At 40.9% G+C, this 27,100-nt stretch overlaps 2 protein-coding genes across 5 annotated transcripts in view; one reads left to right on the top strand and one right to left on the bottom strand.

Annotated features, from left to right (window-relative positions):
• The window catches only part of ap2a1 (adaptor related protein complex 2 subunit alpha 1), a 35,803-nt gene extending 25,003 nt beyond the window's left edge, over window positions 1-10,800 (bottom strand). For 2 of the 3 annotated variants that reach the window (XM_038739596.1, XM_038739589.1), the window contains exons 1-2: window positions 9,970-10,799; window positions 6,468-6,679 (exon numbers count right to left, since the gene is read on the bottom strand). In XM_038739596.1, coding sequence (XP_038595524.1) covers window positions 6,468-6,679; window positions 9,970-10,036 — 279 coding nt within the window. In that variant the 5' untranslated portion in view covers window positions 10,037-10,799. Of the gene's footprint in view, window positions 1-6,467; window positions 6,680-9,969 lie in introns of all 3 variants that reach the window. The other variant, XM_038739587.1, reaches the window with a different exon arrangement.
• Window positions 10,801-12,250: 1,450 nt separating this feature from the next.
• prmt1 (protein arginine methyltransferase 1) lies at window positions 12,251-19,278 on the top strand. 2 transcript variants are annotated; one of them, XM_038739609.1, is made up of 10 exons: window positions 12,251-12,313; window positions 15,087-15,173; window positions 15,301-15,456; window positions 15,587-15,650; window positions 15,762-15,904; window positions 16,566-16,653; window positions 16,880-16,995; window positions 17,154-17,304; window positions 18,130-18,251; window positions 18,362-19,278. In XM_038739609.1, exons 1-10 carry the CDS (start codon window positions 12,287-12,289, stop codon window positions 18,443-18,445), a joined length of 1,038 nt encoding a protein of 345 aa, XP_038595537.1. In that variant the 5' UTR covers window positions 12,251-12,286; the 3' UTR covers window positions 18,446-19,278. The 2 variants fall into 2 exon arrangements, with proteins under 2 accessions (XP_038595537.1, XP_038595531.1); XM_038739603.1 differs by having other exon boundaries at window positions 12,253-12,313; window positions 15,078-15,173.
• Window positions 19,279-27,100: the final 7,822 nt, after the last annotated feature.

Genomic DNA, 27,100 nt, shown 5'->3' on the forward strand with positions numbered 1-27,100 from the left:
CGCAGTCTGGACTGGCTTGTACTCAGGGGTGTTTCTGTTATACTTTATCTCACTCTAATCCCACCCAGCCCCATCATATACCACATCATTATAAGGCTAATTCCACATTAACCAGTAGGTGGTGTCCAAACATCACTTTCACTCTGCAGAGTCATGAAGTATTGTAACTGAGCCAACACACAGTAAATAACTGTCAAGGCAGAGATTTTTTCATAAAAACCTTTAACTCATTTATTGCACTTTTCCTACAAAACTGCTTTTATTTTGTTTTACTGACAGGTGGTTCAAATATTTAGTCTACTTTAGATAACATAAAAGGGGTGGCCAAGCTATTATAAAGACATTACAGTATAACACAATACAACAGCAGCAGAAACCACAACCTCCACAATGGCAATAAAGTTGAATCAACTCTCTATCTAACTCGATAGATGGCACAAATGTTTGTAATTGGAATCCTGGTGGGAATATTTTACTATGGTGATGGTTGTGTGTGCAGATCAGGTTGCAGGTAGCTAGGGCTGAACGATTAATGGCATTTGCGACATTATTGCGATGTAATAAAACGAGATTTACTAATCGCAAAGGCTGCGATTACACTCTGGTCACATGACACCCATGTGGTGGTGGTGGTAGGTGAAATCGTCGGGCCACCTGCACAACAGAAAGACACGTGTAGTAAGGTAAGCTATAGTGGCGATCGGCGCCTGCGTCACACACACAGCCACCAGTCAGCTCAGGAAATATCTGTGAAACGGCGTTTCAACCCAAACTCACAGGTCCGAAAGAGGCCCAGTCTGTCCCGGGTTACCCAGTGCGCTGCTCACCAGCATCGCAGGCTGCGGGGAGGGGGACTCCGGAGTTGTCGGAGAATTACTAAGCTTGTCTATTAAACATGAGAGGCGTCACTATGTTTTATTGTCGGCCATCTTTCGAACTGAACCTCAAACTGAGTATTTTTTGTTTGCTTACTGGGATACAGAAAGATGGACTGGATTAATTGGTGGTTGAACTGTGGGTTTTGTCTGGAGCTCTTACTGTATAACACACTGTGGTGAACTTATTTTTTCTTGTGGTCTGTAGCTAGGCCAATCTGATGATATTATATCATATTATTTAATGCCATGACTTGACTCAGATATTCTCATATTATTATAATTTGATATATCTTCTCCACCATTGCTCATAATAATTCTACCTAATTCATCATCACACAGGCCTGACCCACAAGACCGAACAGTGTATGTTCTATCTATCTAATATTGTGTTAGTTATACTATACACTGATTTACTGCTTGTCCATTTTGAATAATACAGAAGGTAAAGAGCTTAAAAATTAATCACATATTAAATCGCAATCACAATATTGATTAAAAAAAAATCGCAATTTTACAAAATCGTTCAGCCCTACAGGTAGTACCTTCAAACTTTGCTATATCTGTTTTCATTTATTCTGCCACCACTGTATGGATTAGCCCCATCACAGCTCAACCCAAAATTGAAATAAAAATACGCTGCTGCCGCCAACATGGTGATAACGCTGTTAAGTATGCGGACGACACCTCCATCATCGTCTGGATTACAAACAAGACAAGAGACTTCATATCGGGGAAGAGATCAAAAGTCTTGCAAAGTGGCGCACAAAGAACAACCTACGACGACGATCAGCTCAATGTCAGCGGAACCAAAGAGCTGATCGTTGGTTTCAGGAAAAAGGAGATAAAGACTCCTGTCTACATCAGTGGAGCTGAGGTGGAGCAGGCGAACAGCTTCAGGTTCCTGGGAATCAGCATCACAGAGAACCTGACATGGTCGTCTCACATCTCCACGCTGCTGAAGAAACGACTGGATTTCTTGAGGAAGCTTAAGAAGGACAAATTCCCACGCCAAGTTCTTGTCAGTTTTTACAGAGGAGCAATAGAAAGCATCCTGACTGGAAACATCACTAACTGGCATGGGATGTGCACGGCCAGGACCGGAGGGCTCTGCAGCGGGTGATTAAAAATCCATTTGATTTACTTAGAGATGCCCTGATCGATGGGCTGGGGACCGGAATTGGCCTGTTTTCCGCTTAATCGGCCACAACCGGTGACCGGTGCAGAGCATTGAAGTGTCCAGTTTTCTCAAATTAATTGACACACACACACACACAAAACATATCCTAGGCGTGGAGGTTCTTCACCGTGAGTTAAGAAAACACAATGCTCGCATTTACCATCAGCAGAGAAACACACAGACACTATCTTGTATTAGGCTACGTTAGAAGACGCGGACACGGTGAACATTTTACAAGCACGGAGCAGTTAAAGACACAGTGAACACGGCTGTTGGTGCCAATGTCATTCAGTCCCATAATCAGTAATTAACAAAAAAAAAAAGAAAAAAAACACAAAGAGAATCACGGGTGAAATAAAATTATAACACCAGTTTTCTTTATAAAACTGTTGACAAATAAAGTCCACAGAGCAGACAGGTGCAGGTATCTCTAAACTGTAGTTTGTGAGAAACCACTAAAGTAAGGTGGCTAAATAAGTAGAATGGTGAGATAAGACATAACATAGGCTACTAGAAATAGGGTAATGTATTCTAAAGTTAAATCGTCAATCTAGCAGCTGAATCTGGAGCACTTTTTATTTTGAGATGCGAGTGAGAGGTCATGTAACTTGCTGCAGTGAGGAGGAACTTAAAGTTATTTCACAGTCAGTGTTTTATAATGAACATTAATTGGATCCCAGTCAGTAGAGCAACTGTTAATGTAGATCCTAATATATCCTAAGATTTTTTTTTTTCAAATAAAGAAAAGTTACAAAAATGTTTGTGTATGCTGTAAATTATATTTTTTAGACAGACAGAAAACCGGAATGGACAAAAATCGGAATCAGCCAGGAAAAATGCAATCAATGCATCTCCAGATTTACAATCAGAACGATGGCTAAGAATGTCAAATAAACATGGGTTCATACTAAAGACATAGGGATGGGTCACGATTTCCAAATTAAATCATTAAATTATAAAAAAAAATTGAATACTTTATGCGACTATCGTTTGTCATTTTTTCCTTTGTTCTGTAAAGCGCTCTGGGACAAAACAAAAACAACCTGGTAGGTAACAAAGGACATCTGACTGATGTGTTCACTGACGCTTTACCTGGTCCGTCCATCGTGTCGCAATATAATAACTCGGTTTCTTTGATAAATGCTACAATGGGACGCTAAACATACCCGGGCGGCCCACCAAAGTAAAGTGAACTGTTGAAACAGGCATTTAACAAAATGAGATGTCCTTTCCTCAGAGCTGTCATTTTAAAACGACATCAGTTAAATATGACCTGTTGCACATCTGCATCATTTGTCCACTGTTTGTGCTGTGATCTCTGTCAGAGGAGCAGGCCAGCTGACGGCACTACAAATACAAAAAGGCTGCAGATCAGATCTTCACAATCCAGAAACATGTCTGTCAACATTAAGACACGTAGAAACATCTTGAGGTTGCAATAAACATTATAGCATCTGTTGAAAAAAAACAAAACAGATTACAGTAGCCTGAGTAAATGTGCACAGCGTCTCTGGGGAGATGCTTCGTCCAGCCAGCCGCTATTCACTGTTCATTTTTACGATCCTGCTGCCCATCCACACATCACATTCAACAATATCAACATCAAATGAGAGTTTGTGAGCTAAAGGGGGGGCTGCACACAGATGCAGAGGGAGGGGCGGGGCTGCGCGGTGAGGAAGAGAGAGGAGCAAACGCTGGCAGGACTTTACAGAAACATTAATTAACTCAACATCAAACTATATCAGTATAAATGGTACTGTCCAATTTAATATCTCTTTGGAAATTATATCGGTGTACCTCATACCGATATACTGCCCAGCCCTAGTAAGCACATGTGTCAACTAGGGCTGGACCCGAATATTCGACCGTTGGGTACACATTCGATTTTCAATTATGAGATTCGATTATTGAGGGTTTTTTCCACGCGCCTGACCTCCGCCGACAGCAGTGAACTGTGTGGGAGCACTTTAAACTGAGTGATGACAGCAGTAGTGTGGAAGTTATGGTGTTTATTAATTTTACAACTGCTTAATTTCATTACAGATCATAACAGTCAAATTTCAGAAATCAGTATCAGTATCAAACTGTAGGCTGGAAACAAACTGAACAAAATTAACGCATTTAAATAAGCCTAATTATATTAGGCCGATTGTAGAAGAAGAGCATTTTGTCGCTATAATTAAAATTAAAAGTGAATTTTGCATAATAACATGTTAGATTTAGTTCCGCTACCGGAAACACCGCTCATCCTGTGCGCTCTCCGTCTGGACCCCGCCCGGCTAAACTATTCCCGAATTCTGCTCTAGACCTGCACACATCGATTTTCACCCTGTCTGCTCTTCACCTGCTCAATATAGTCCTACAAACCCCACAATAAATATTTCTCCCTTTCTTTTCCCTGCACTTGGGTCTGCTAGCCGTGCTATAACAAGATTCAATTATTCACTCTTAATTACTATCCAAGCGTCAAAGCTCAAAATATAAAAACACATTCGGGCCAGCCTAGTGTCAACTACACAAACATTCACAGACACTGTGACAGTGAAGCACTCTGTGGCGCTTCGTGTGTGTGCTTAATCATTTATTCATTTTAGCTGATGCTTTTATCCAAAGTAACTTACAACTTCTGTATATGTCAGAGGTCAGAGAGAGGTCACACCTCTGGAGCAACTAAGGGTTAAGTGTCTTGCTCATTGACACATTGGTGGATGTCCAGTGGGAATCGAACCCAGGTCCCCACATCAAAGACATGTGCCACCTCAGTTCAGTTAATAGTCACAGCTGAGTTCATAAAGAAGACGACAACGACGTGTGTGTTGATTAAAACAATGTACCTAAAGCCTATATAAAACACTGCCTTGACGGTAATATACAAGGTGCACTTCCCACACATGTGTAATCAGGGTAAACAGGCACGCTATAACCATGGTAACAACAATTGTGCAACAGGGTAACGCAAACTCAGTACTTCAACATGAAAAATAAAACCTAGAATGCCTGTTGGGTCGGGCTCGGTTACTACGATCTTGGACTTGGGTCGAGTCCGGACAGAAATATGTGGCCTGAGCTGCACTCTACTAGTTAAGATAATGACAGTTACACAATACGTTGGAGGGCAATAACCAGCAGATACAGACATGGGTTCTTTATCACTGAGCTCTGTGGAACATGTGGAGTGGCAGATAGCAGATTCTACTGAACCTCTGCAACTGCTAGTGCCGGTCCCGCTTACTATCTCATGTGCATGTCTTAAAATTAAAGTGGTTAAGAACATTATTTGGTCAAAGGTTTCAACTGGGTCAATTCTACGACCACAGGGTCAAATTTGTTAAAAATCTCTCACTGTCATCGGTACATTTGGTTTAAAGTTGCTATGTTAAGGCTTAATAAATTCCAAGGAACAGACACTGAAGAAACTGGTGTGTGGTAGTTCTGCAGTCGGTGATGGTAGAGCAGCCGCCTTTCAAACCACTTGGATAGAGATCCTGACTCAACATTATTCTGCTTACTCAACATTTCCCCTTCCTGAGAAAAAGACATACAGACTCAGGAAACAGTTGTAATTGTTGAGGTATTTGTTCTGCTTTAACATTTAGAGTATTAAACTATGCATCTTAAGTCAAACAAGTGTTTTTCTCTACTGTGGAATCTGTACATGACTTGTACGAAAGCTCTGGACCACTAAAATCTGTTCATACCACAGAGAAAATACTAAATTGGTGAAGTCCAGAAATTCGCTTATATCACTTGTCTGTGCCACAATTCTGTTGGTACAGGTTCTTGCGTTGGATAGCCCAGCACAGTTAGTAGCTTCATGTCTGTGGTTATCATTGGTTAAACCAATGTTCCAAAGAACTAGAGGGTGACATGGGAGTGGATTTTCACTCTTGTCCCATCCCACAAAAATATTCCTGACCCTTTCTTATCCCGGAAGAATGACTCCTATTCCATTGTTTTTTGTTTTTTCAGAAAACAGTTCTGTAATAGTCCAGTAAAACTGGACCTCTGATTCCTCCCAGTGACTTCTTTTCTGACCCTTCTCACCTCTTGTTTGGACCTGAAACCTATTCTGGGTTAGATTCTTAGGTTCTTTATTGTAAGTATTAAAACAACAGTTTGCTAGCAAATACCTAGCATGATATTTTGGGGGCTTGTTATTCTGGCTAATATGTAGGTAATGACACACTGGCCATTGATCTCTAGTTCTGTCAACACTGACAGTCATCAACCTCAGATCTGGTGTGGGTCAACAGAGCAGGAGTATAGTGTTTGTTATGCTGATGAATTCAAATTGAAAGTTGAATATGTGGCCTGAACTGGTGACCCAGAGTTAACTATGTCGGGTACAGCCCTACAAAACTCCATCAATCAAGGCCGGTGTCAACACACAAAACAACTAGTAGAAGACTCACAATCTGTTTCTCTGTGTACTTGTTGGAGCTCAGCAGGTTGACTGCCTCCATGTGTCCAAAGTCAATGTCATGGCCAAGCAGGAAGATGAAGAGCAGCTTGCAGACATACTTCTTCTTGCTGTAGCCATCCAGAGCCTTATCCCCTTTAAACTTGGAGCGAATGTTGGCCAGCTCTTTATTGATCCGTTTGATCTCGGCTTCCTTGCTCTTACCTGATGGGGGAAAGAAAGTAATACAACATCAGCATTTAAAAATGGATGGAACCAGCTATAAATAGACTTCATATATTTTAGTATGCACCAAGTGATCAGTGTGAGAGTCTTTTTGATCATCTTCAGCGGCACAATATTAAGCATAATTATGTAATTTATTTTATTATGGCTCCACATTGCCACAAAATCCCAACTTCATCACATCTTCAAACTCAATTAGAGTGCAGTAACATGAAAAATGTGTTAGGTGCTCCAGTGCAAGTGACTCTGAGTTCTGACACCCAGGTTGGCAAAATACCTGGATTCATTAAGCTCCGAGGCTAACAAATCTTTTCTCTCTCTTTCGCTCTTATTAGCAAATAGCAATGTACAAAATAAAACAAGGTCGCAGGCTTCTCATTTTTAGCCCATTATAATGACAAACATGGCTGGCAGCAGATCCTATGAACTGGAGCTGATTAACATTCATTCCAAGAGTAACAATAAAATGCTGTCTAACCTAACCCTAACTGCACAGCCTCACTAAGAATGAGCCAGCTCTACTCTTTCTATGTTCACGGAAATCCACATTTGAAAAGGGATGCGTTAGTGAAGTACAAAGCATGCCTTCATTTTTTGACTTAGTGGCAAAGAAACCCGCTAAAATCTAAGTGTGGGACCCTGGAACAGTATCAGTGTTATTATGTCCTGTCTTTAACTATGCAGAATGGAGGATTGGAGCATCTCAGCTGTTTCACTACACTACCTTGCACTTAAACTTCATACAGTCAGCATGCACAAATCCTAGCAGCACCAACACCATGATCAATATGACTAAATATGTATTTCAATTACAATAATTGAATCATATTAAAAAGCACCACTCTGTGTAGCTGTAGTATTCTTTCACTCAAAGCTTGTGTGTCAAGGGGAACTTAACTGTTGTAAAAACTAAAGCAAGTTCTGCATCTAACATGCCTCTATCTAGCAAGGCAGTCACTTAGGCCAAGACAGACAGCAGGTGAAGGCTCCTCACATTCTGCTAGAACTTCCTCCCATGAGTTTACATCAATGAGGCAGGCTCAGTGGTACAATTCTATTTTGCGGAGGAAGATGCTCGAATAACAAGCATCCATGCTGCCCCTCTGCAGGTGTCTATTTAGCTTTATCAAAGGCAGAGGAAATAAGGAAACCTCTTCAAGCTGAAGTGAATGAACGACAGGGCCATGCATAGCTCCAGGTTGCTCCTACACAGATTGAGGCAAGATAGATAGTGATCCAAAAATGCAGAGTCACACAAAATGATTAGAAACTACACAGTTGCACATCTGAAAAACCGTAACGGCAAATTTAAAGAATATAGTCCAGTACTTCAGGAATGTTCCGTTTCCGATCCAACCAGCTTGCCAAAACCTACAGAGCACAGATGCACAGAGTGCTATATGAACAGCTGAATGCAGAAAGAAAACTGAATAAATTACAAATACATGTCAGCCCACTGGGAAGTGGTTTCACTTTTGTATCCTGTTTCTAGTAAAGCGACTTTAGTCCTGGGTTTTAAAGCCTGGACATGTAGCTTTATTTGCAAGTGTGTTCTGAGCACACTGACAGTGATGGGTGACTTATCAGGCGTGAGCAGCAAGCCTCCATGTTGAAAATGAAAAAAGAAGCACTTTCAGGGCTTCCCAAAAATTACTACTGAAGGACATACGAGTCAGAATACATGATTTTGTATCAATGTCACGACACTAAAACGGTTAACTTCAATTCAATACTTTAAAAAGGTATATTCAACACTATTTTCAGTACACTCACTCACTCCAACTGGGAAAGAAAGAAAGAACATACCTGTTTACATAACATCTACTCACAACAAATTAAATTGTTTGATATACTGTAAGATAGCCAACAAGCAACTAGGCTTGGAAGGTGAAGGCACCAGTTCCATAAATACTCAACAACACAGGAGTCAAAAACCTTAGCTAATGTCTTAAATAATTACTGGGTGCACTGTTGTACAAAAGCCCTTGTTTATTGTTGGAGGTATAATGGTTGGTAGCTACAGAAGAAATAGTTTCCACATATATAAGCAGCTGTAGGGTTGGGTTACAATTGCCAGTTCCATTCTGGATCTTAATCCAGGCTGGGGAAAAAACCTAGATTTGCTAAGCTAAATCTAAGGATTGCTTATAGAGTCTTTGATTTGTCCTTGCTGTTTAGTATACTTGGGTGACATGACAATATATATACTGTGAGACTAAATAGAGTTGTGATTTAGACATAGCATTTATACCGTGACATGTACATTTTTCTCTGGGTGTACATCATTGTGGACAATATTGCATCATATCCATCAATATTTCCTCAAAAGATTTTTCAGAAGTCTATTCTAAACATACACTTTGTCATGAAAATTATTAAATTAGGAAATTATGTCCAGGGCCTTTATTTGGCTTATACTGGAGACAGGCGTAATTGTGTCTAATTTCCATAATGGATAAAAAAAAATAAAAATCATGTACAGGAGATTCCACACCCCTCAATGTCTTTTTTTTACCCAGCCTTTATTTGTTTGAGCTGGCCACACCACTGGCCATTATTTGAATACCAGTCCCTCAATTAAGCATGCATATTCCTGTCAATCATTTAGTTTATAATTTAATAGTTCTAAACCTCCATTTACAGCAACTAGATCTGGCCAATACATTTGAAATCAACATCGCAATATTATTTATTTCATTATGCCTTGTGTATTTAATATTGGCCAATGGTTTCTGCTTGTTAATGGATTCTGTCTGAGGGCTCAGGTTGAGGTTCTCCTGCTTGTGTTGTCTTGTTGAGCAGACAGAGCGGTGTCCTCTGCTCAGTGAAAGGCATCATGGTGTGTAACGTTACTTTCAGCCGGGTGGACTGTCATGCTGTCAACTTCAAATAATGACATCAACACCGCTTTTCAGCTGTGAAATGAAACTCCGTTTCCCACATTAGTTTAGACATCTGGATTTCTAATATCGTGATGATAAAGATGTTTATGGTGTCAGTTTGACCAAAGCAACAGTGAAAAACAACAGGCCTCGTTTTCTGCATCCAAGCATAAGAACGGTCACGTTACAGGCAACATCTGAGTAAAATTTGTTACACTGAGTAGTTAGCTGCTAATTAAAAAACAAAAACAAAGGACACCTGCAGGCGATTTGCTTTAGTGTCCCCCACGTCATTTCTCTACAGTGTAGAACACGAGTAATGTCAACTGAAGCAAATGGTATGTAATGACACAAATTAACATGTAGAAGGAAAGAAATGTCACTTACAATTTCTGATGTCCGAAATGAAAACAGCTAATCCGCGCATTCCATCTCCTTTCGACACAGCCGGCATTTTTGCAGGTTTCTGTCCTCACTCCGGCCTTATCCGTAAAATGAACTTACGTCGGTCAGCTTTTCACACTGGACTGGAGTGGAAGATGGCCAACTTGACGTGTAGTAGTAACGTTAACGTTAGCTGACGATAGCTACTCCGCAGTTCCAGTCGTTGGCTACAACTTTTGAGTGTTACCTACCAAACTCACTGTATGCTTGTGGGTGGCTAGCTCTGATAGCATTTGCTAGATCAGCCGGATGGCAGTGGATCAACCAGCAGCAGGATAAGTTAACGTTATCCCTGTTAACTGGTTCGTTTCCGCTGGCTATGGCAAGCTAACGTTATTTCATTCAATCCTTTTCTAGCTAGGATAACAGGCGACGCGTGTAACACGTACAGTAATAATTCACTTAGGTTAAATCACCACTATTTAGATGTCTCTGCGATTAACGCAGTCAGATGTGTTAAAGAAAATAACGTCCGACAGTATAACGTTAAGTTACTTCGAGTCACGCACCGTAAAGCTAGCTTAACAGCTAGCTAGCTAGCTGGCTAGCAATATCATTCAAATACTGGAATACATCACCGGTTGACCGGAATAACTTAGTAGGGAGTCTTGAGAATTGTCAACCAGCGATACGAAAGTAAAGCCCTGCTCTCTTTATCACGAACTAAATGTGGTAAATACGATGTCCTGTATAATTGATGTCCGATCTAATTCGCCTGCCTCCACTCCGCGGCTTGGATAAAGCTCGTGACAGAAGAACCAACAGCGTGACCGCGCGACGCACTCGTGCACGCGTACGCTCATTTCCTTCGGCCGAACGACGGGCCGAATGCAGCCGAATGAAATCCTCTATTTGAACGACAAACGATGGAGCACCGGGGAATCGGGGAGTCAGTAAGACAGCGGGCGGAAGAAGGTACCAGCTGTTCCACAAGCTGTGGATATGAGCTACGTTTGTTGGCCAACGTTAGCTGATGTAGCTATTGCTGCATGTCCCTTTGATCTTATAAAACACACTGTGCTTCCAGAGCAGAACACGCGACACTGTTTTCATTGTGTACGCAACATAAGCTGGCGAGTCCCCTTCCTGCCCCTTATAGATCAATGTAGTACATAAAAAGGTTGGTTAAACATTCATCAATGTATCATAATGTAGCACAACCACAAACATGCTACTTGAGCAGTACTCTAAAACGTGTTTTTGAAGGTCTATAAAAACAAGTGTACAGTACAGAAAACAATTTGTCTTTATTTGCTCATTTCCAGACCCAGATGTACAATTTGATGTCTGTCCCTCATGTTAAAAAAACTGATAATGTTCAATTAACTAAGACATTAAAAAAGAAGAAGAAGAACGCTCTTGTGTCTGACAAAATGGGATGGCGTTAAAGGTCAATGATCATGGACGGCCGGGGAAAGACCAAAGTGGCACAACAATTTGACATCATGTCAGACCTTTCTGCTGACGTATTGATGCCCAATGTAAGGTTTATTTTTCCTATGTAGTTTTCGTAGTCAGACTGTTTTCTGCACAGTTTATAAGCTAAATGTGGATTGAGTTTTCACAACATTCAGCGCTCATGGGAGCTGTAGTTAAAAGAATGGTTAAAGTAATTTAACAATCAAATTATTTAACAAATATGTAATAAAAACATTATTACATCTTTGTTAAATGATAAGGTGTAGCTGAGGAACGTTTGACACATGGCTAAGATTACTTTGTAGTTTACACTATATATAATTAGTATGCAGTATGGATTTGGGACCGAACATATTCTGTAGTCACCTGAATGCATCAGCATTTAAAGTTGCACTGTCAGTCCCTTTGAATGTGAAATACCATGATAAAAGTTGTTTTGGGTTATTGTCAGTTTATTAATATCTCTCCGACATCAAGTTTCCATCCCTCACTTTTATTTGACCTGTTTTTATTATACACTCTATTTGATGAAGTGGCATTTATTTTTATTAAGGTTTTATCTTTAATGTGTGTATTATTTTATTTTGTACTGTTAAGAACAAATCTTTTTTCTTTAAATGGCGTATTGCAACCTGATTGCAACCGGGCGGCCATGATCGCACCAAAAGGCTTCTTTTTTATAGTTCGAAGCTAAGTATTCCGACTTTCCAAAAATAATGGAACGCAGCATGAAAATTTAGGTGGGGTCTATTTTCTGGGCCAATCGTAAATAAAAGCTGTGTCTCGTGGGCGGGACTAAGAAAGAGTCTTTCGAGCTCACGCAGCCAGGCAGGAGTTCGAAATGGCGGCACCAACAGAGAGGATGGAGGTAAGGTCTCTCATATATGAAATACAATACACTCCTCAGTTATCTTTGTGAATTATACACGAACATATTAATTATTCAAAGAAAGATGTTGTAAAATGTTGCTTAACATTTGGGGTTTTGTCATTAACGTTACATACGCAGCAGGTAACGTTAGTGATGCATCCATTTTAACTTGGCTAAGGTTGCTTGTAGGATGCATCGGTCGCTGCCGCTCATTCATTTAGCATCGCATATCGAACAGAGCTAAGATTCGATTAAAACGCTCTAACAATTCCGTAATTATTTGGTAGTCCAAGCTGATGGTAACCGTTGCAAGTTGAAGCGACTGGTGTTAGCAGAGGAGTTGTTTTAGTTAGTGCGACGACCGGCCGGCAGTGTCTGAAGAGCCTTGGGGACCGCATGGGGACTAACGTGTTAGCTTCCGAGCTAACGTTAGTTAGCTACTTGTGGCATGGACGCTGCCTCATTCTCCCATAGGCGTTGCTCTCTTCCACTGTTGGCTTGCTGTAAGCTGATGCCACACTAAGTCGAAAACATTTCTTTCGGTGTCTAGATTTCTTAGCGGGCTCAACATTAAATTTGCTGACTACATTACCATATGGTTTTCTGTTGGCTGACAAATTGGTAAAGTAACGTTACAGCTCGTAAAAGCCAAACAGCTCGTAGGTAACGTTAACGCTTAAGTTAACCGTTAAATGGCTCTGTCGAGTTTAAAGGCCCGGCGATCACGTGCTTAACTGTAATTTTGAGACGATTAGTTGACACCGTGCGAAGTAAAGCTAGTTGTGGCAATCCTCGAGGAAGGCCCAGGTCCCAAAGTACCATGTGCTCCATCTTTTGTGCCACGGAGAAGGCTGGCTCTGTTCTCTGGACACCCGGCCAGTTAAACAGGCGCAGTCCCGCCACAATAAAACCTTTTTGCTTAAGGCAGGTAACTGCTCTATGTCAACATTAAAAGCTATTCTTATGGAATAGTGTGCTTTGATCTTCACAGGATTTAGTTTATTAGTAAAGACCAGGGTGGGAAATTGGCTCCATCGCCAGCCAAATGCTGGTGAGCTATGAAAGTGGCTGTTAGATTTCAGACACAAGGATTTATCATTGAGTGGCTGGCGAATATACTATTTACTGCTATTCAGTCAGTGGCGAGTACACCTTCAGATTTTATATATTAATTTCCCACCATGGAAGAGCTTGGTACCAACGTGTGTGTGCTTTAGAGTTTGAATGAATGTAAACTACTAATTGAGTAGTTCGCAGTTAACATGTCCACTGATTTAAAACTTTTTTTTAATTTGGACTAAAATGTCCACATCCAAAGTTGTTTAAGCTTCTGAAAAGGCGGTCTTCATAGCCTTCGTCTGGCTGCGCCCCACTGACCCCTGAAGCAGGAGTTATACTTCTCGCGTCCACGAGTATGCGAAGGGCCCCTAGGGTCTGCATTACTAAAATAAACCATCAGTTGTGTGCGTAGGCTCTTTGGACGTCCAGGTGCTTCCCAATATTGGTGACCCACTATTAATGGTGATAATGGTGCACACTTCCAGTCGCTCCTCAAAGACATTCATGGTGTTGCGCCTGGTTGTATAAACATTATAGGGCGCTTCTCATTTGTGTCATTCATGTGTCCTCCAGTGACCCAGAAATTGATTGGTTCCCTAACCTGGTCCCCAGATTTAACTCCAGTGGAATGTCACTGCATTTATTACAAGATTACATTTTTCTATAATTCACCATATTAGTTAAAATGAGTGGATCTGTGGTAACAAAGTCTGATTAGTAGGGCTGTCACAATTCTCCAAATCCATAATTTGATTTGACTCTGCGTTTTAAAAGCCACGGTTCACTTTACACACTTGGATTTCAGCACGGAAGGCTCTGGCCTTGGTGGACGGTCAAGTCTTGATTTGTAAAGATCTACACATCTGTTTTATGCCCTGACAACTGTTTTCTTTAATAGGAGGCCACAAAAACCGCTTTGAGTTCCCTCGCCTGCATTTCAAAAATCGAAATCAAAAGCTCATTCCAATGACAAAGAATTGAAATCATGACACCCCTACTGGTTTGAAAAGGAAGCATCACACAGCTTCTATCATTAAACAAAGGTTTCCTTTCATTCTGTCATTTTGCCATTTGAACCACCTCATCAAATTATGGATAATTACATAATGAAATTACACTATCATTAAATGCAGACACAAGCTTTCGTTGTCTGAGCAGTAAAAGCAACAAACTGCTTGATGGATCTTTTCACAACATAAATACAAAATGCAGAGTTTTAAAGACTGTGCGGATGCTAGTCAAACTAGATTTTTGACACTGGTACAGTCCTTTTTTGAACCTACACAATCTCAAAACATGCCTGCTAATCAGCTGTGCTGTAGTCTTTAGAAACTGACATCGCTTCAGTGCAAAGGATGTCTCACTTCTCTAGGGACACGTGTCCTCTGACTGTCCTCGCACCTCTCCCTTTCTTCTTTTGAAAAGACACACGTGAGGGAAATGTTGACTTTTAAGACGGCCGATAAGCACCCATTCCCAAAAGCAGGCTAGTAAATTGACCCGGACGAAGTTGGCCATACCGGGTTTATTGGCCTTTCTGGGGGCGGGGCTACTTGAACCCAGAGACTAGTGTTTGAAATGTACAGCTGAAGACCTTTTTGTCACTTTCTGAGTTGAGAATTCAATTCTTCACACCCGACACATTAGTGTTTTGAAAGCCCAAGCTCACTAAAAGTTCTAATTGTGTGTGTCTTTTGTTGAGGTGTCTCAGGGGGAGAGCTCAGCCAAGCCTGCAGCTGAGGATATGACATCAAAGGACTACTACTTTGACTCATACGCCCACTTTGGCATCCACGAGGTAATTTCCTTTGAACAAAGCACACTGCAGTGCTTTCATATTCGACTGATCAAATCGTGTAAAGTTGTTAGATTCACAAGATCTTCATCCTTCTGCTGTTGTTGGGCCCTTTTTACTGCCACTGTAGGAGATGCTGAAAGACGAGGTTCGCACTCTGACCTACCGCAATTCCATGTTCCACAACAAGCATCTGTTTAAGGACAAGGTGGTGCTGGACGTGGGCAGCGGGACGGGCATCCTCTGCATGTTTGCTGCCAAAGCTGGAGCCAAGAAGGTTATAGGGGTAAGTGTTGAGCTAACAAATCCATGTCATGATGTTCTCGAGATTAACTGCATCACTGGTTGGTAGGGTTTGGCCAATGGTAATGGCTTCTTGGCTATTGTAAAAATTCTAATGTTCTTTGTCTTAATAGATTGAGTGCAGCAGCATCTCGGACTACGCTGTGAAAATTGTCAAGGCCAACAAGCTGGATGATGGTGAGTAAATGGATCTGAGTTATGTGGTGACACGTGTAGGGTTTCTGGGTCACATGAGGATCGGGTGGGAATGTTGTGATGTACCACCTGACCTCCTCCTTTTGTCTTCAGTTGTGACTATCATCAAGGGGAAGGTGGAGGAGGTGGAGCTGCCTGTGGAGGGAGTAGACATCATCATATCTGAGTGGATGGGCTATTGCCTCTTCTACGAGTCCATGCTCAACACAGTCATTTATGCCAGGGACAAATGGCTGGTATGTATGTGTATTTGTTAACTGGGAGCCACCGCTTCCTCGGGTATCTTCTCTGCTCCATGTTCCCATTTTAGAGTTTGAGCTCCTCAATGCTCCTTCACCAGTGTCCTGGATAGTTTAAATATACTATTAATATCATTATGACCCTTTTTTTTCTTTTTTTTTTTTTTTTTTTTTTTTTTTTTTTATAGTTTCAATGTTACTGTAAAACTAAGATAAGTCTGTTAGATATGGTGTCTGGATGGAATACTACAGTACCATGAGCTTGAGTGTCAGCGGTGTGAATAGAGCTGCAGCACATTCAAAACTGGTTGTAGTCGGGAACAAAACACTGGGCCGTAGTTACTGAATACATTCGTAACAGAGGCTGAATCTTAAAGTGAACGCATCTAAACACCAAAAACACAAGTAGGTAACATCAGACAGCAAATTTAAATATTGTTATAGATGGCTTAGAAAACTGGCATTGTTACAAATTTAGAACGTGATTAAAAGCCAGTATTTAATAGGAATTGGCTATTAAGAGCAGTACAGGTGCAGATATGATACTTAAAATAAAAAAAAATTTAAAAAAAGGCTTGTACAGGCTTGTTGATTTGTTGTCTCACACCTGTGAGTCTGAGTACCTATATGCATTTATTTTTTTTCTCCCCTCTGACAGAAACCAGATGGACTCATTTTCCCAGACAGGGCAACCCTTTATGTTACAGCCATCGAAGACAGGCAGTACAAGGACTACAAAATCCACTGTGAGTAGCCACCTGATCCAACCTAAGGCTTTATGTATGTAGGAGGTCCTGCAGTAGTCCAGTAGTGTCTAACTCTTTGCTGTGGGAGAACAGAGCTGGGGTTTTAATACTAACATGTTAGGAATGGAAATCTGAGCAGCACTCGGGGCACAGGACTAGACGCCACCAGCTGTATGCCATGTGTTTTCAGTGAACTGACAGCTCTGTGTTTGTGCCTTTGTGTCAGGGTGGGAGAACGTGTATGGTTTTGATATGTCATGCATCAAGGAGGTGGCGATTAAGGAACCACTAGTTGATGTGGTGGACCCCAAGCAGCTGGTCAGCAGCGCCTGTCTCATCAAGGTGGGTGGATGAGTAACCGCTTTGATGTTGTGCTGCTGGAATGATCCTGGGGCAGAGGCATGTCTGTCCTTGGCTGCAGAGGTTTCTGGGAGGGGGAGAGAGAGTGTCAGAAATTGAACATATTTGGTCTGACCCCCGTCTTGTGGCTGTGTGTTTAGGAGGTGGACATCTACACAGTGAAGGCGGATGACCTGACCTTCACCTCGCCGTTCTGCCTTCAGGTGAAGAGGAACGACTACATCCACGCTCTAGTCACCTACTTCAACATCGAGTTCACTCGCTGTCACAAGAGGACCGGCTTCTCCACCAGTCAGTCTGCTTTTCTGTATTCAAAAGAACACATTACCCTTATTTACCATTTTAATTCTCATTTCAGGGTTCACACACAAACTGCTTTAATCTGCTCACCTTGCTTTCCCCACACACCTGTCACTCAGTGTGTGTGCCACCTCTTTTCTGTTCCTGTCTCCCTTAGAAAGTCGCCAAAAAACACAACTCACCACAGCAGTCTGTTGGAACCACTGTGGTACTGAATGACATCAGCACTTACGGGCGTGTTCAGTGTTTTTTACCTGATTTGTGCTTGTAAAATATGCGCCGTGTCTTTGAAAGGAATTCCAGATAACGTCTATTTCTCTCACTATACCGGGCAGAATGGGTTGAGTGAGCGGAGAGTGTGCACTAGTTAATCAAACGCAGACAGTGTCATTCTCTCAAACGGCTGCACCAGGCTGGAGTCAGTTGGCTTGCCATTTTAGCGAGCATTTGCAAGGTGTGTCTGAGCTCCACATTACTTGCATGATCCTTCCTGAAACATGTAATGAAGTGAGTCAGATCGATTATGTAATCTGCCGGATTTTCTCAGTTTGCAGGCAGTTAAGGGGAGAAAAAGAAACGTGCATTAAATGTACTAGTGCAATGCCCGCGCTTGTTCATAAAGAGTCTCACATTGGTTTCACCAACAGCGTTAAGGTCGATTTGGATGAACAGATCTCAACATAATCAGAATTCACTCGCTCAGATTTCTGCCTTCATTAGAGATAACTATGCAGCTTATTTGAAACAAATCAGTTAGGATGAGCCTGCGTTTTTAGCAGCAGACTACATTCATGCACACTTGCTCTCCCCCATCAGGCCCAGAGTCTCCCTACACCCACTGGAAGCAGACAGTCTTCTACCTGGATGACTACCTGACTGTCAAGACCGGGGAGGAGATCTTCGGCACCATCAGCATGAAGCCGAACGTCAAGAACAATGTAAGCAGATCTCCACCATTCACAACAATGCTCCTGGTGCTGTGATTTTAAAGAATGTAATTGTGTGTTGCTTTCCATATCTTGTCTGACTGGTTGCTGTTGGCTTGCAGAGAGACCTGGACTTCACTGTAGACATCGACTTCAAGGGTCAGCTGTGTGAGGTGTCGAAGACGTCAGAGTACAGGATGCGTTAGAAGTCTCTCTTCCTCCCTCCCTGTGTTAGTTTGTCTGTAGTAGAGGACAGATTATACGGTTTGACTGGGAGTCTGTACAATAGTTTGATGCTCCCCTGCAGCAACATTTTTAAGACTGTCATTTTTGTTTTTGTCATTTTCTTGTTCAACCGTTAATAGTATTTAAAAGGTTTTCACTTCCTTGGGGTCAAAGTGCATTGGCGTGGTGATTCATTGTGCCGCAGTCACTCAGCAAAACGTGAGTTCGACTTGTGCCTGGTGTTTGTGTCCCAAATCTTGTCAGGTTTTGCTTTTGGGTTCTTGTCCTCTTTGCATGTGCGGGATCCATCTAAACATCAACGCACCGGCCGTGTTGACATGCCTGCATGTCTGCAGAGTATTCCTGTTCAGTCACTTTGGCCCTCTGTATGGTCAGTACATGACCCAGCTCCTGGTCTCCCCTTTTTTGATTCTGTTAAAGCTGTAGGTATGTTGGTCTTTGGATTTCTGTGTACTCAAGAAACTCTGCCTCCTCCACTTGTTAATAGAAACCATCTGTAACAAGAAAGCTGTCCACCAAACACCTTAGGCCCTGTTCAGACCTATTGGTTTAAAAAAAACAAAACAGGGCTTCTGGATTGACTCCCAAGGTCTTACACCAGGAGTGTGTGTGTGCTTGCATGCATTAATGAGCTAATATAGGTGGATTCTGCAGCGACAGCTCCAGTTACCTTTAGTGACCACAGTTCTCCTCGACAGTCCTAGTTTACCCATGCTACAGTGTTAAAGCTATGGACAATAATTGCCCCCACCCCAAGTAGACTTAAAATAAGAAGTGGTGGTGTCCAAAAAAATAAATGGAGCACAGGCCCAACACTCAAAACAAAATAGGAAGGAGGTCTAGCATATTCAGAAAGCAGTCATTAATTGATATTGCTGAATCGATCTGTTCTACGAGATCAGTCTCAGACGTTACTCTTAATCTTGTGGTAACTGTTTTGTGTTGCACTGTGCAGTGACTGGGGAGTCACAGGAACTCTGACGATGGTGGTGTCCCAAAGCCATACTACATACTAATCAAAAGAAGGCTTCACATACATGTGTGAAGGGTAAATGGCAGTAGCTTTCCAAAGTAGCAAAGGGATAGCAACATGTCTTTCCTAAGATTTGAAATTGGAGCTAGATCACCATAATCTATTGTACTGTTCAGTTGTGAGCCCATTTTTGTGGGAGAAATGAACTGTATTTAGTGTGAATACTGTCTGGTTTGAGTAACCTTCATTTTGTTGTCCGGTGTGACACCACATACTAAAGACCTGCTTAGAATGAGTCTGGATTTGGGACGCAGTGCTTGAGAGATGCTGTTGATCCTAACCATAAGTAGATGTGAGCTGTTGCAAACTTGCAACTGTTTGTAACTGGCCGACGTCGTGTGCATTTGTAACATACCAGCTACTCCCTCATTCTGGCTTTAATCCAGTCTCACCCTTTTGAGAAAACCACACTTTAGCATCTTGAAGTGCTAATTACTGCTGAACGAAGAAAAGGCTGGCCTGGTAGACCAATATGAGGCCTGGTTCCAGCTGGCTCCACAGTGCCGTCAGGTGTCCTGGAGCCCGTGTGTTTGTCTTGGTTTTGCGTCTGAAGCTGCTTGAGTCAGTCTGAACAGTAGTACCTATGTTGGCACTCTGCACCCATTGATTTTTCTCGTGGTTTTTTTATTTTCTTTTTTGTCTGCTGCTCTTTTTTTTTTATTAAATAAAACTAATAAACAATAACTAACTTTTCGTGCATTGTTTTGAGTTATGTGGTATTCTATATAGTTTAATTTCATGGCCTCCATTGAGTTCTATTCCCAGCCCAAAAACGCACTGACACAGCCAACACGTGCAACATGACACTAATGTAAACAGTCTTGGCAAAATCAACAGAACATTGACTGCACAAGTTAACAGCATAATGAAATGTAAAAAGCATTCTCCCCTTCAATATTTGGCTGGCACCAGAAAATATGACAACCGTCTGCTCAAGAGTAAAAGATTTTGCTCATGTTCAGGATGTGCGCTTATATGTGGTGGCAACAATTAGAAAAAAAAATCTGTTTTGGCCTTCAACTATATCCTCAGTCTGACATTTACTTATTTGGCAGATGCTTTGCTAGTGTCTGTCGGGTGAAAATAAAAAAAAAAAAAGGTAAGTGGCGAGATCATTTAGTCACATCCTGATCCTAAGCATGATCCAAAGATGCTTAGGATCAGGATGGACATGACTGTTGTTTCCACAATGTCCCATATGCTCCCCCCTCCCCGAGAGAGATCTATATATAGATATATATAGCAGATTCAGAGCACACACAAAACAGCAAACCATGAGGTGGTAATCACTGAATTTAACAAAACGTCTATTGGATTAAAATCAATTATTGGAGAAACTTAAGGAAATATGGGCAATGAACTTGATGTGAATTCATTTTGTAAGACTACAGTAACATCACTGCAAACATTTTTGTGTTTAAGCACACTAATTTTGTCTTTCTGCCAATCATGTGAGATTGATTGAACAGCCAATCACATAACTACCTCTACTCTTCGTCTTAAGAAAATGAAATGGTCACTGGGGGAAATGGCATTGTATAAAAAATACACAATCTGCTTGTGCTGAATCTTAAGAAAATATTGTACTTATTTTTGTACTGGCTTCCATCAAGTTATGGGAATAGCTTCTAAAATATTAGTACCTGGGGTATAGCACAGAATCAGGGCACATCACCATCAGTGAAACACAACACCTTGGGACATCAGTTGGCTAAGAAATTATTCATATATCTATTGTTGAACCTCAACAAGCATGTCCCAAGATGTGCCTGATCCATATTCCATCTGCTTTGGGGGCTATGGTCAAGTGTGGCCATTAAAGTAGACTCATGGTGGATATTCTCTTTAATTCTTTATTTACCTTTAGGGCAAACAAATGAAAGAAACAGAGAGAACAGCTGCAATACAACCATTAACAAAGCAATGTCCTCCTTCACCAGGAAAGGGCAAAACAAACCTCGACATAAAAACACTTTACCATAGCTTAATGAAACCATCTGACAACAAATGAAAGAACAAGACTTTGCACTGAAAAGAGCACTTAAATCAGGTAGTAGTAGTGATAGGCGTATCTTCGCATGACTTCAAAATAAGGTAGTTAGGAATACAAAGAAGGCTACAGCTGGATTTTTTATTAGTGTTAGTGTTAATGAAACCAGGGGAAATGGGAAACTGGACAAAATAATGACCAGAGAACAAAGGAACCTGAATTTATGGTTAATGAAATTTTAACCTATGATCATGACCTGGTGACAAGTACTTCAAAATAAAATCAGTTGAGCACTTTGCCCAGAGCCTCTCTCCCAGAACCATAGCTTGTACCCACATCAATCATGCCAAACCAATTTTTAAGAATAACAGAAATAACAGTTACAAACATCATAATCTCTTTAAGAGACTCAAAAGCAAAGGATGCTTCTGGATTGGATGCTGCGTTTTTTAAATCATGTAAGGATGTCCTAGCCTGTTCCTTTACCCATCTGATCAACTTATCAATAAAGCATTGAATTTTTCCAAGCACCTGGAAGTCGACTGTTTTTAACACCCATTTTTAAGGCAGGTGACCGAACAACTGAAATTACAGACCAATCAGTATTTTACTGATTTCATAGATACCCAAGGACACCCACCACCCATCAGAAAAGATAGGTGGCAAAGCAGCTGACTGCTCATCTGAAGAAACCATTCCCCTTTGTATCCAATGCAGTTTGGATTCCGTTCCAATCGCTCAACTGAAAAAGCCAACTGCTACTTCATTGAAAACATAAAATCAAAAATAGATGAAGGTGGTGAAATAGGAGCTTTTTTAATTTCAGAAGGATTTTGACACAGTGAACCATGAGGTACTCTTTTCAATGCTATCTTTATTTAATTTTCCCAAAGATGCAATTAAATGGATAAACTCATACTTAACAAACAGGAAGCAAAGTGTACGTATTGGCAATACTTTATCTACATACCCAAACTGTAATGTTGGCATTCCCTAAAGGTCAATGCTGAGCCCAATTTTGTTTAGCTTGGATATTAACAACCTGCCTTTAGCCTGTTCATCTGTCAACATACAAAAATATGCTGACGACACTGTTCTATATGATGCATGTGAAAAACAAACAACAAGCTGCAAACAAATTAATTAATTAATTAATTACAGCCATGGCATGGTTTCCAAATAGTTAAATAATTCATGTTTGCACTTGAATGTTAACAAAACTGTGTGTACACATTTTTCACTGAGAGCTTCTGAGTCCCCTCAACCCGATGTTGTTGTTGACAGCGAAAAGATTCCAGTGGTGTTTAATTTTAAATACATTGGAATCATCCTGGATTCAAAGATGACATTTAAAAAGCAAATTAAATTAAATAAAATCACCAACACCATCAAATTCAATTTGGCTACATCAGACCATGTTTATCAACAGAGGCAGCCAACCTCTTCATGCATGCTATGATCTTTTCCCATTCACAAGCTGGTCTCAAACAAACACTACAACTCTGTAACCAGGTGAGTCCCTGTGTAAACAAGAAAATAAAAACTCTTGATAGAAAGGCCAGTTGCTACAACAACTGTCAAAAAACAACAGCATTTTCGGTTAGAGTCCCCACCTACTGGAATAGTTTACCTACTGAATTGAGAGAATGCAATAATTAATTCACACTTAAACTTAACACATGGCTTAAGGCAAATCAGACTTCAATCTAACCACCTATCTTCAGCACTTTACACAATCTAAAGCTTTTACACACTATACTTTTGTCATGTATTTATGTCTTATCTTGTATTTTACCTTTCTTGCAGTACTTGTTCAGGCACTAGACTGATGAAATTTGCACTAAATAGTTTTTATACACTTTGGTCACTTTTGTATTGCACTCATGTATTATAATATATTGTATTTCTCTTGCAGTACTTGTTGAAGCACTACTAACAATATTGGACAGTTACAACCTGCTTAGGGACTGTGGATGAAAATGAGCTATTTAGCTAACTCCGGTTCATTTACACTGAAGTGTAAACGCAATGTTGATTAATGTGCATTGTCCCTGGTAAATAAAAAAAGTAAATAAATAAACCATTTGAAAAGTCTTCTTAATATGACACATAGTAAGGGGAACATATATATGCTTCCTTGAGTGTGTGAATTTTTTCAGTGAACAAAGACACTGGGGTTTGCATTAGCTACAATTGTAAGTTGTAGTATTTACCAATATTATTGCGTCAATTCAACTCGTTTAAATAAATAAATCACTGAACCTATACCCTGCAACAATGCATTTATTTAGGTAATGGTAACAGCCCCCCTGAATTACTTTTAAGAGTGAGTCTCTTTGGTGCCTGTATGTAAAGTAGTGATATTTAGTTTGTACAAACTCACAATATTGGCTTATTCAGAGAAGACTTCCTTCTGAAAATAATCCCCACACACACAGCTATTAGGCTACCTTGTGTCATTTATAAGATCCATTCTAGTGTGGATCTGTGATCATGTGATGCTCCCTGTTTGACCCCTCAACCCCTGATGAAGGTCAGAATGACCAGTAAGCCTACTGAAGTTGGATTCTTTATTCTATTCTTTACCCTTTTTTTTGTTTTGGTAGGCTACGTTTTGGAAGGACATCCAAGTTTGGACACTTAACTCTTACATTAAAACATGCAATATTGATCTAACCTGTACTGAAGGACTAATTAAGTTGCTTTGACAACAGTCACCACTAGATGTCGCTGTAGGATACTCACTTGTCAAATCAAAGATTCATTCACAGCGTCTTGTCTTATTCATAGAGGAAGGCTACTAATTGGCCAATTGTGCAATGTTCCATATTTAAAAACACATCATTGAGTACAAATAAAAAAGATTTAATCTGCGGAGTTTAATTCAGGAAAGTTTAGATAATTTATATGAGTCTTATAATGTGGGCTTCTTGGTCCGTCCTGTGTTTATATCCGTGGTGAAGTTTTAAGTTAGATATTCGACAGAGATTCACTCAGGATCCAGAAGCCTCTTCTCCTTTTCACCTAGTTTTGGCAGTACCGGTGCAGACAGCGCACCTCCGAGGGCTCACTCTTAACCACAGGGAGATAACTTAGGGACTATCAATAAATTACTATAATGTTAGATGGAAAAATCAGAATTTATATAAATATAGATGTAGATAATAGCTGAAGCACTCAAATCTAATATGAAGAGGTGTGCCTCATTTGCTCATTGTAGTGATACAATTCGCCAGAGTTGTCTTTTTAACTTCCAATGCAATGGTACAAGCGGTGCAAACTAGGGGGGAGCCGGGTGGAGCCAGGGAGAGCTAGGGGGAGCTTGGGTCCTCCTAATAAGACATGAGCACCCCTGAAAACATGATGTGTGAAATTTTAGGGGCATGCTAAAATATTAACAATATGCTATTTTTCTGTATCCTCATGGATAATGTGTAAAATCAGGAGCATTGGGCTTCATCCAGCCAGAGGGAACCATCGCCGACCGTCTGCAGCACACCGGGCCGTTCTGCGACCTCTCCCTTGCCTTTTATGCTCTAGACCTACTATGGGTTGTGTTGCTAGTAGGACCAGCGCGCTAACAATAATAAGAATAAGAATAAGAATAACCAATGCCTGATTTTCACATTCAGGCCTAGGCCTACATGCTTGCAGCTATGAATGTTTCTTTGCAGCAAGAGTCACATCAGTCCTCTCTTTGAGGCACGCACACAACACTTACTTAGTAATGGATGTGATTCAAAATGCAGCAAAATACAATACTTTAAACAAAACATACTTAAGTAAAATACAAGTACACAAAAAACTACTCAATTACAGTAGTGTGAGTAACTGTAATTTGCTACTTTCCACTCTGAAGAGCACACATCTGGTTGCAATCTTAAAACTGCACAGCTAGAGGCCACTGAAAACTACATATTACCCTTTTAATATCAATATACAACAGAATATAACAGTAACACTGACTTTAATGACCAGAGGAAGGCTGCTATGTCCAAGTCAGTTAATGATTTAACATGTAACTTTTCCATATTAAAATGTCTAAAAACAACTTGACCTATATAATATATTTTGTTCAGGTGTGCACTTCAAACCCAGAGAAATCTGTAATTTTAATCAAGGAATTAGTTCCCTGTCACTGGTGTCAGATCACCCTTGTGCATGCACTAGTTTTGTGGTTGTCTGCCTGTCTGTCATAAATTGATTCTTTATCCAGTGTTAAGAGTTAAGTTACGATACACTTTTTAGATCTTGGTGGTTTAACCAGATGAAGGATTTAAGTCATCGGATGTGGATCTCAAGTTATCAGAGAAACAAGCTCAGAAAACGTTAGCAGCAGCTCGGCTCACAGCGTTTCTCTTCCAGATCTTACGGCGTGGTGATGGGGCAGTGGATCAGACCCTGGTGTGGGAGACCAGGGTTCAATTCCCATTGCAACATCTTTCAAGGTGTACCTAAGCAAGAGACGGACAATTGCTTTTGTCAGTCGCTTTGGATAAAAGCGTCTAATTAATATTATTAATTATTTATGGCAAGTCGCCAAAGAGTGTGAAACTGAGCCGAGCACGGGGCTGGTCTTGTGATAATTTAAATTACTGTCAGACCAGACCAAACCTGCTAGCAGCATCCACTGGGAAGCAGTCAAAGGCCATCCAGGAGTCAGTGGACAGCCAGAGAAAGATCAAACGGGACACCAGAGAACATCTTTAAACAGAGACAGAGGTTACCATCTCCACACATTTATGTACACCTGTTATTACATAACCAAAGTTCCACTTTTAGTTCATGTGATAACAACGGAGCAAGTTCCAGTTGGTGAATGATGATTGTGAGATTGAAAGCTCTGATAAGCTATTAAAAGGACCTTTGAGTTTATATTATTAGAAATCAAATCACGTGTCATCCCTACCTCAGAAGAGACAATGAAGTTATGAGAATGTGTGTTTGCATGTTGCCCAGTGGGAAGAATGTGTTTTATTTGTGACTTCCTTGTGTTAAGGAAATGACTACAGCATCCCCATGGGAGGACCAGCCTGTTCCATGCACAGACTGTTTACTTTTATCTTCCCCATCTAAGCCACTCCCCGCCAGTCTCATGAAGCACATCACTCAGGCTCTCTTTGAGCTCTCTGGCTGCCCCTAGAAAAACAGTGCTGATCCTGGAGAAGGTACAATGTGTAAGATATGGCCAGAATATAAGTTTAAAACATTAAAAATGAACAGAAATAGTGGGGCAGCATGGCTCAGCAGCTAAACTGGATCGTCCTCTGATCACAAGGTTAGTGGTTCATTGTGTTCATGGGAATTTTTGACCACTCTTCTAGAAGCGCATTTGTGAGGTCAGGCACAGATGTTGGACGAGAAGGCCTGGCTCGCAGTCTCCACTCTAATTCATCCCAAAGGTGTTCTGTCAGGCTGAGGTCAGGACTCTGTGCAGGCCAGTCAAGTTCTCCGTACAAGACTCACTCGTCCATGTCTTTATGGGCCTTGCTTTGTGCACTGGTACCCAGTCATGTTGGAACAGGAAGGGGACATCCCCAAACTGTTTCCACAAAGTTGGGAGCATGAAATTGTCCAAAATGTCTTGGTATG

This window comes from Micropterus salmoides, unplaced genomic scaffold, assembly GCF_014851395.1.
Source record: "Micropterus salmoides isolate LMB-PRFRI ecotype aquatic unplaced genomic scaffold, ASM1485139v1 Ms_hic_scaffold_10, whole genome shotgun sequence".
Lineage (NCBI taxonomy): Eukaryota > Metazoa > Chordata > Actinopteri > Centrarchiformes > Centrarchidae > Micropterus > Micropterus salmoides.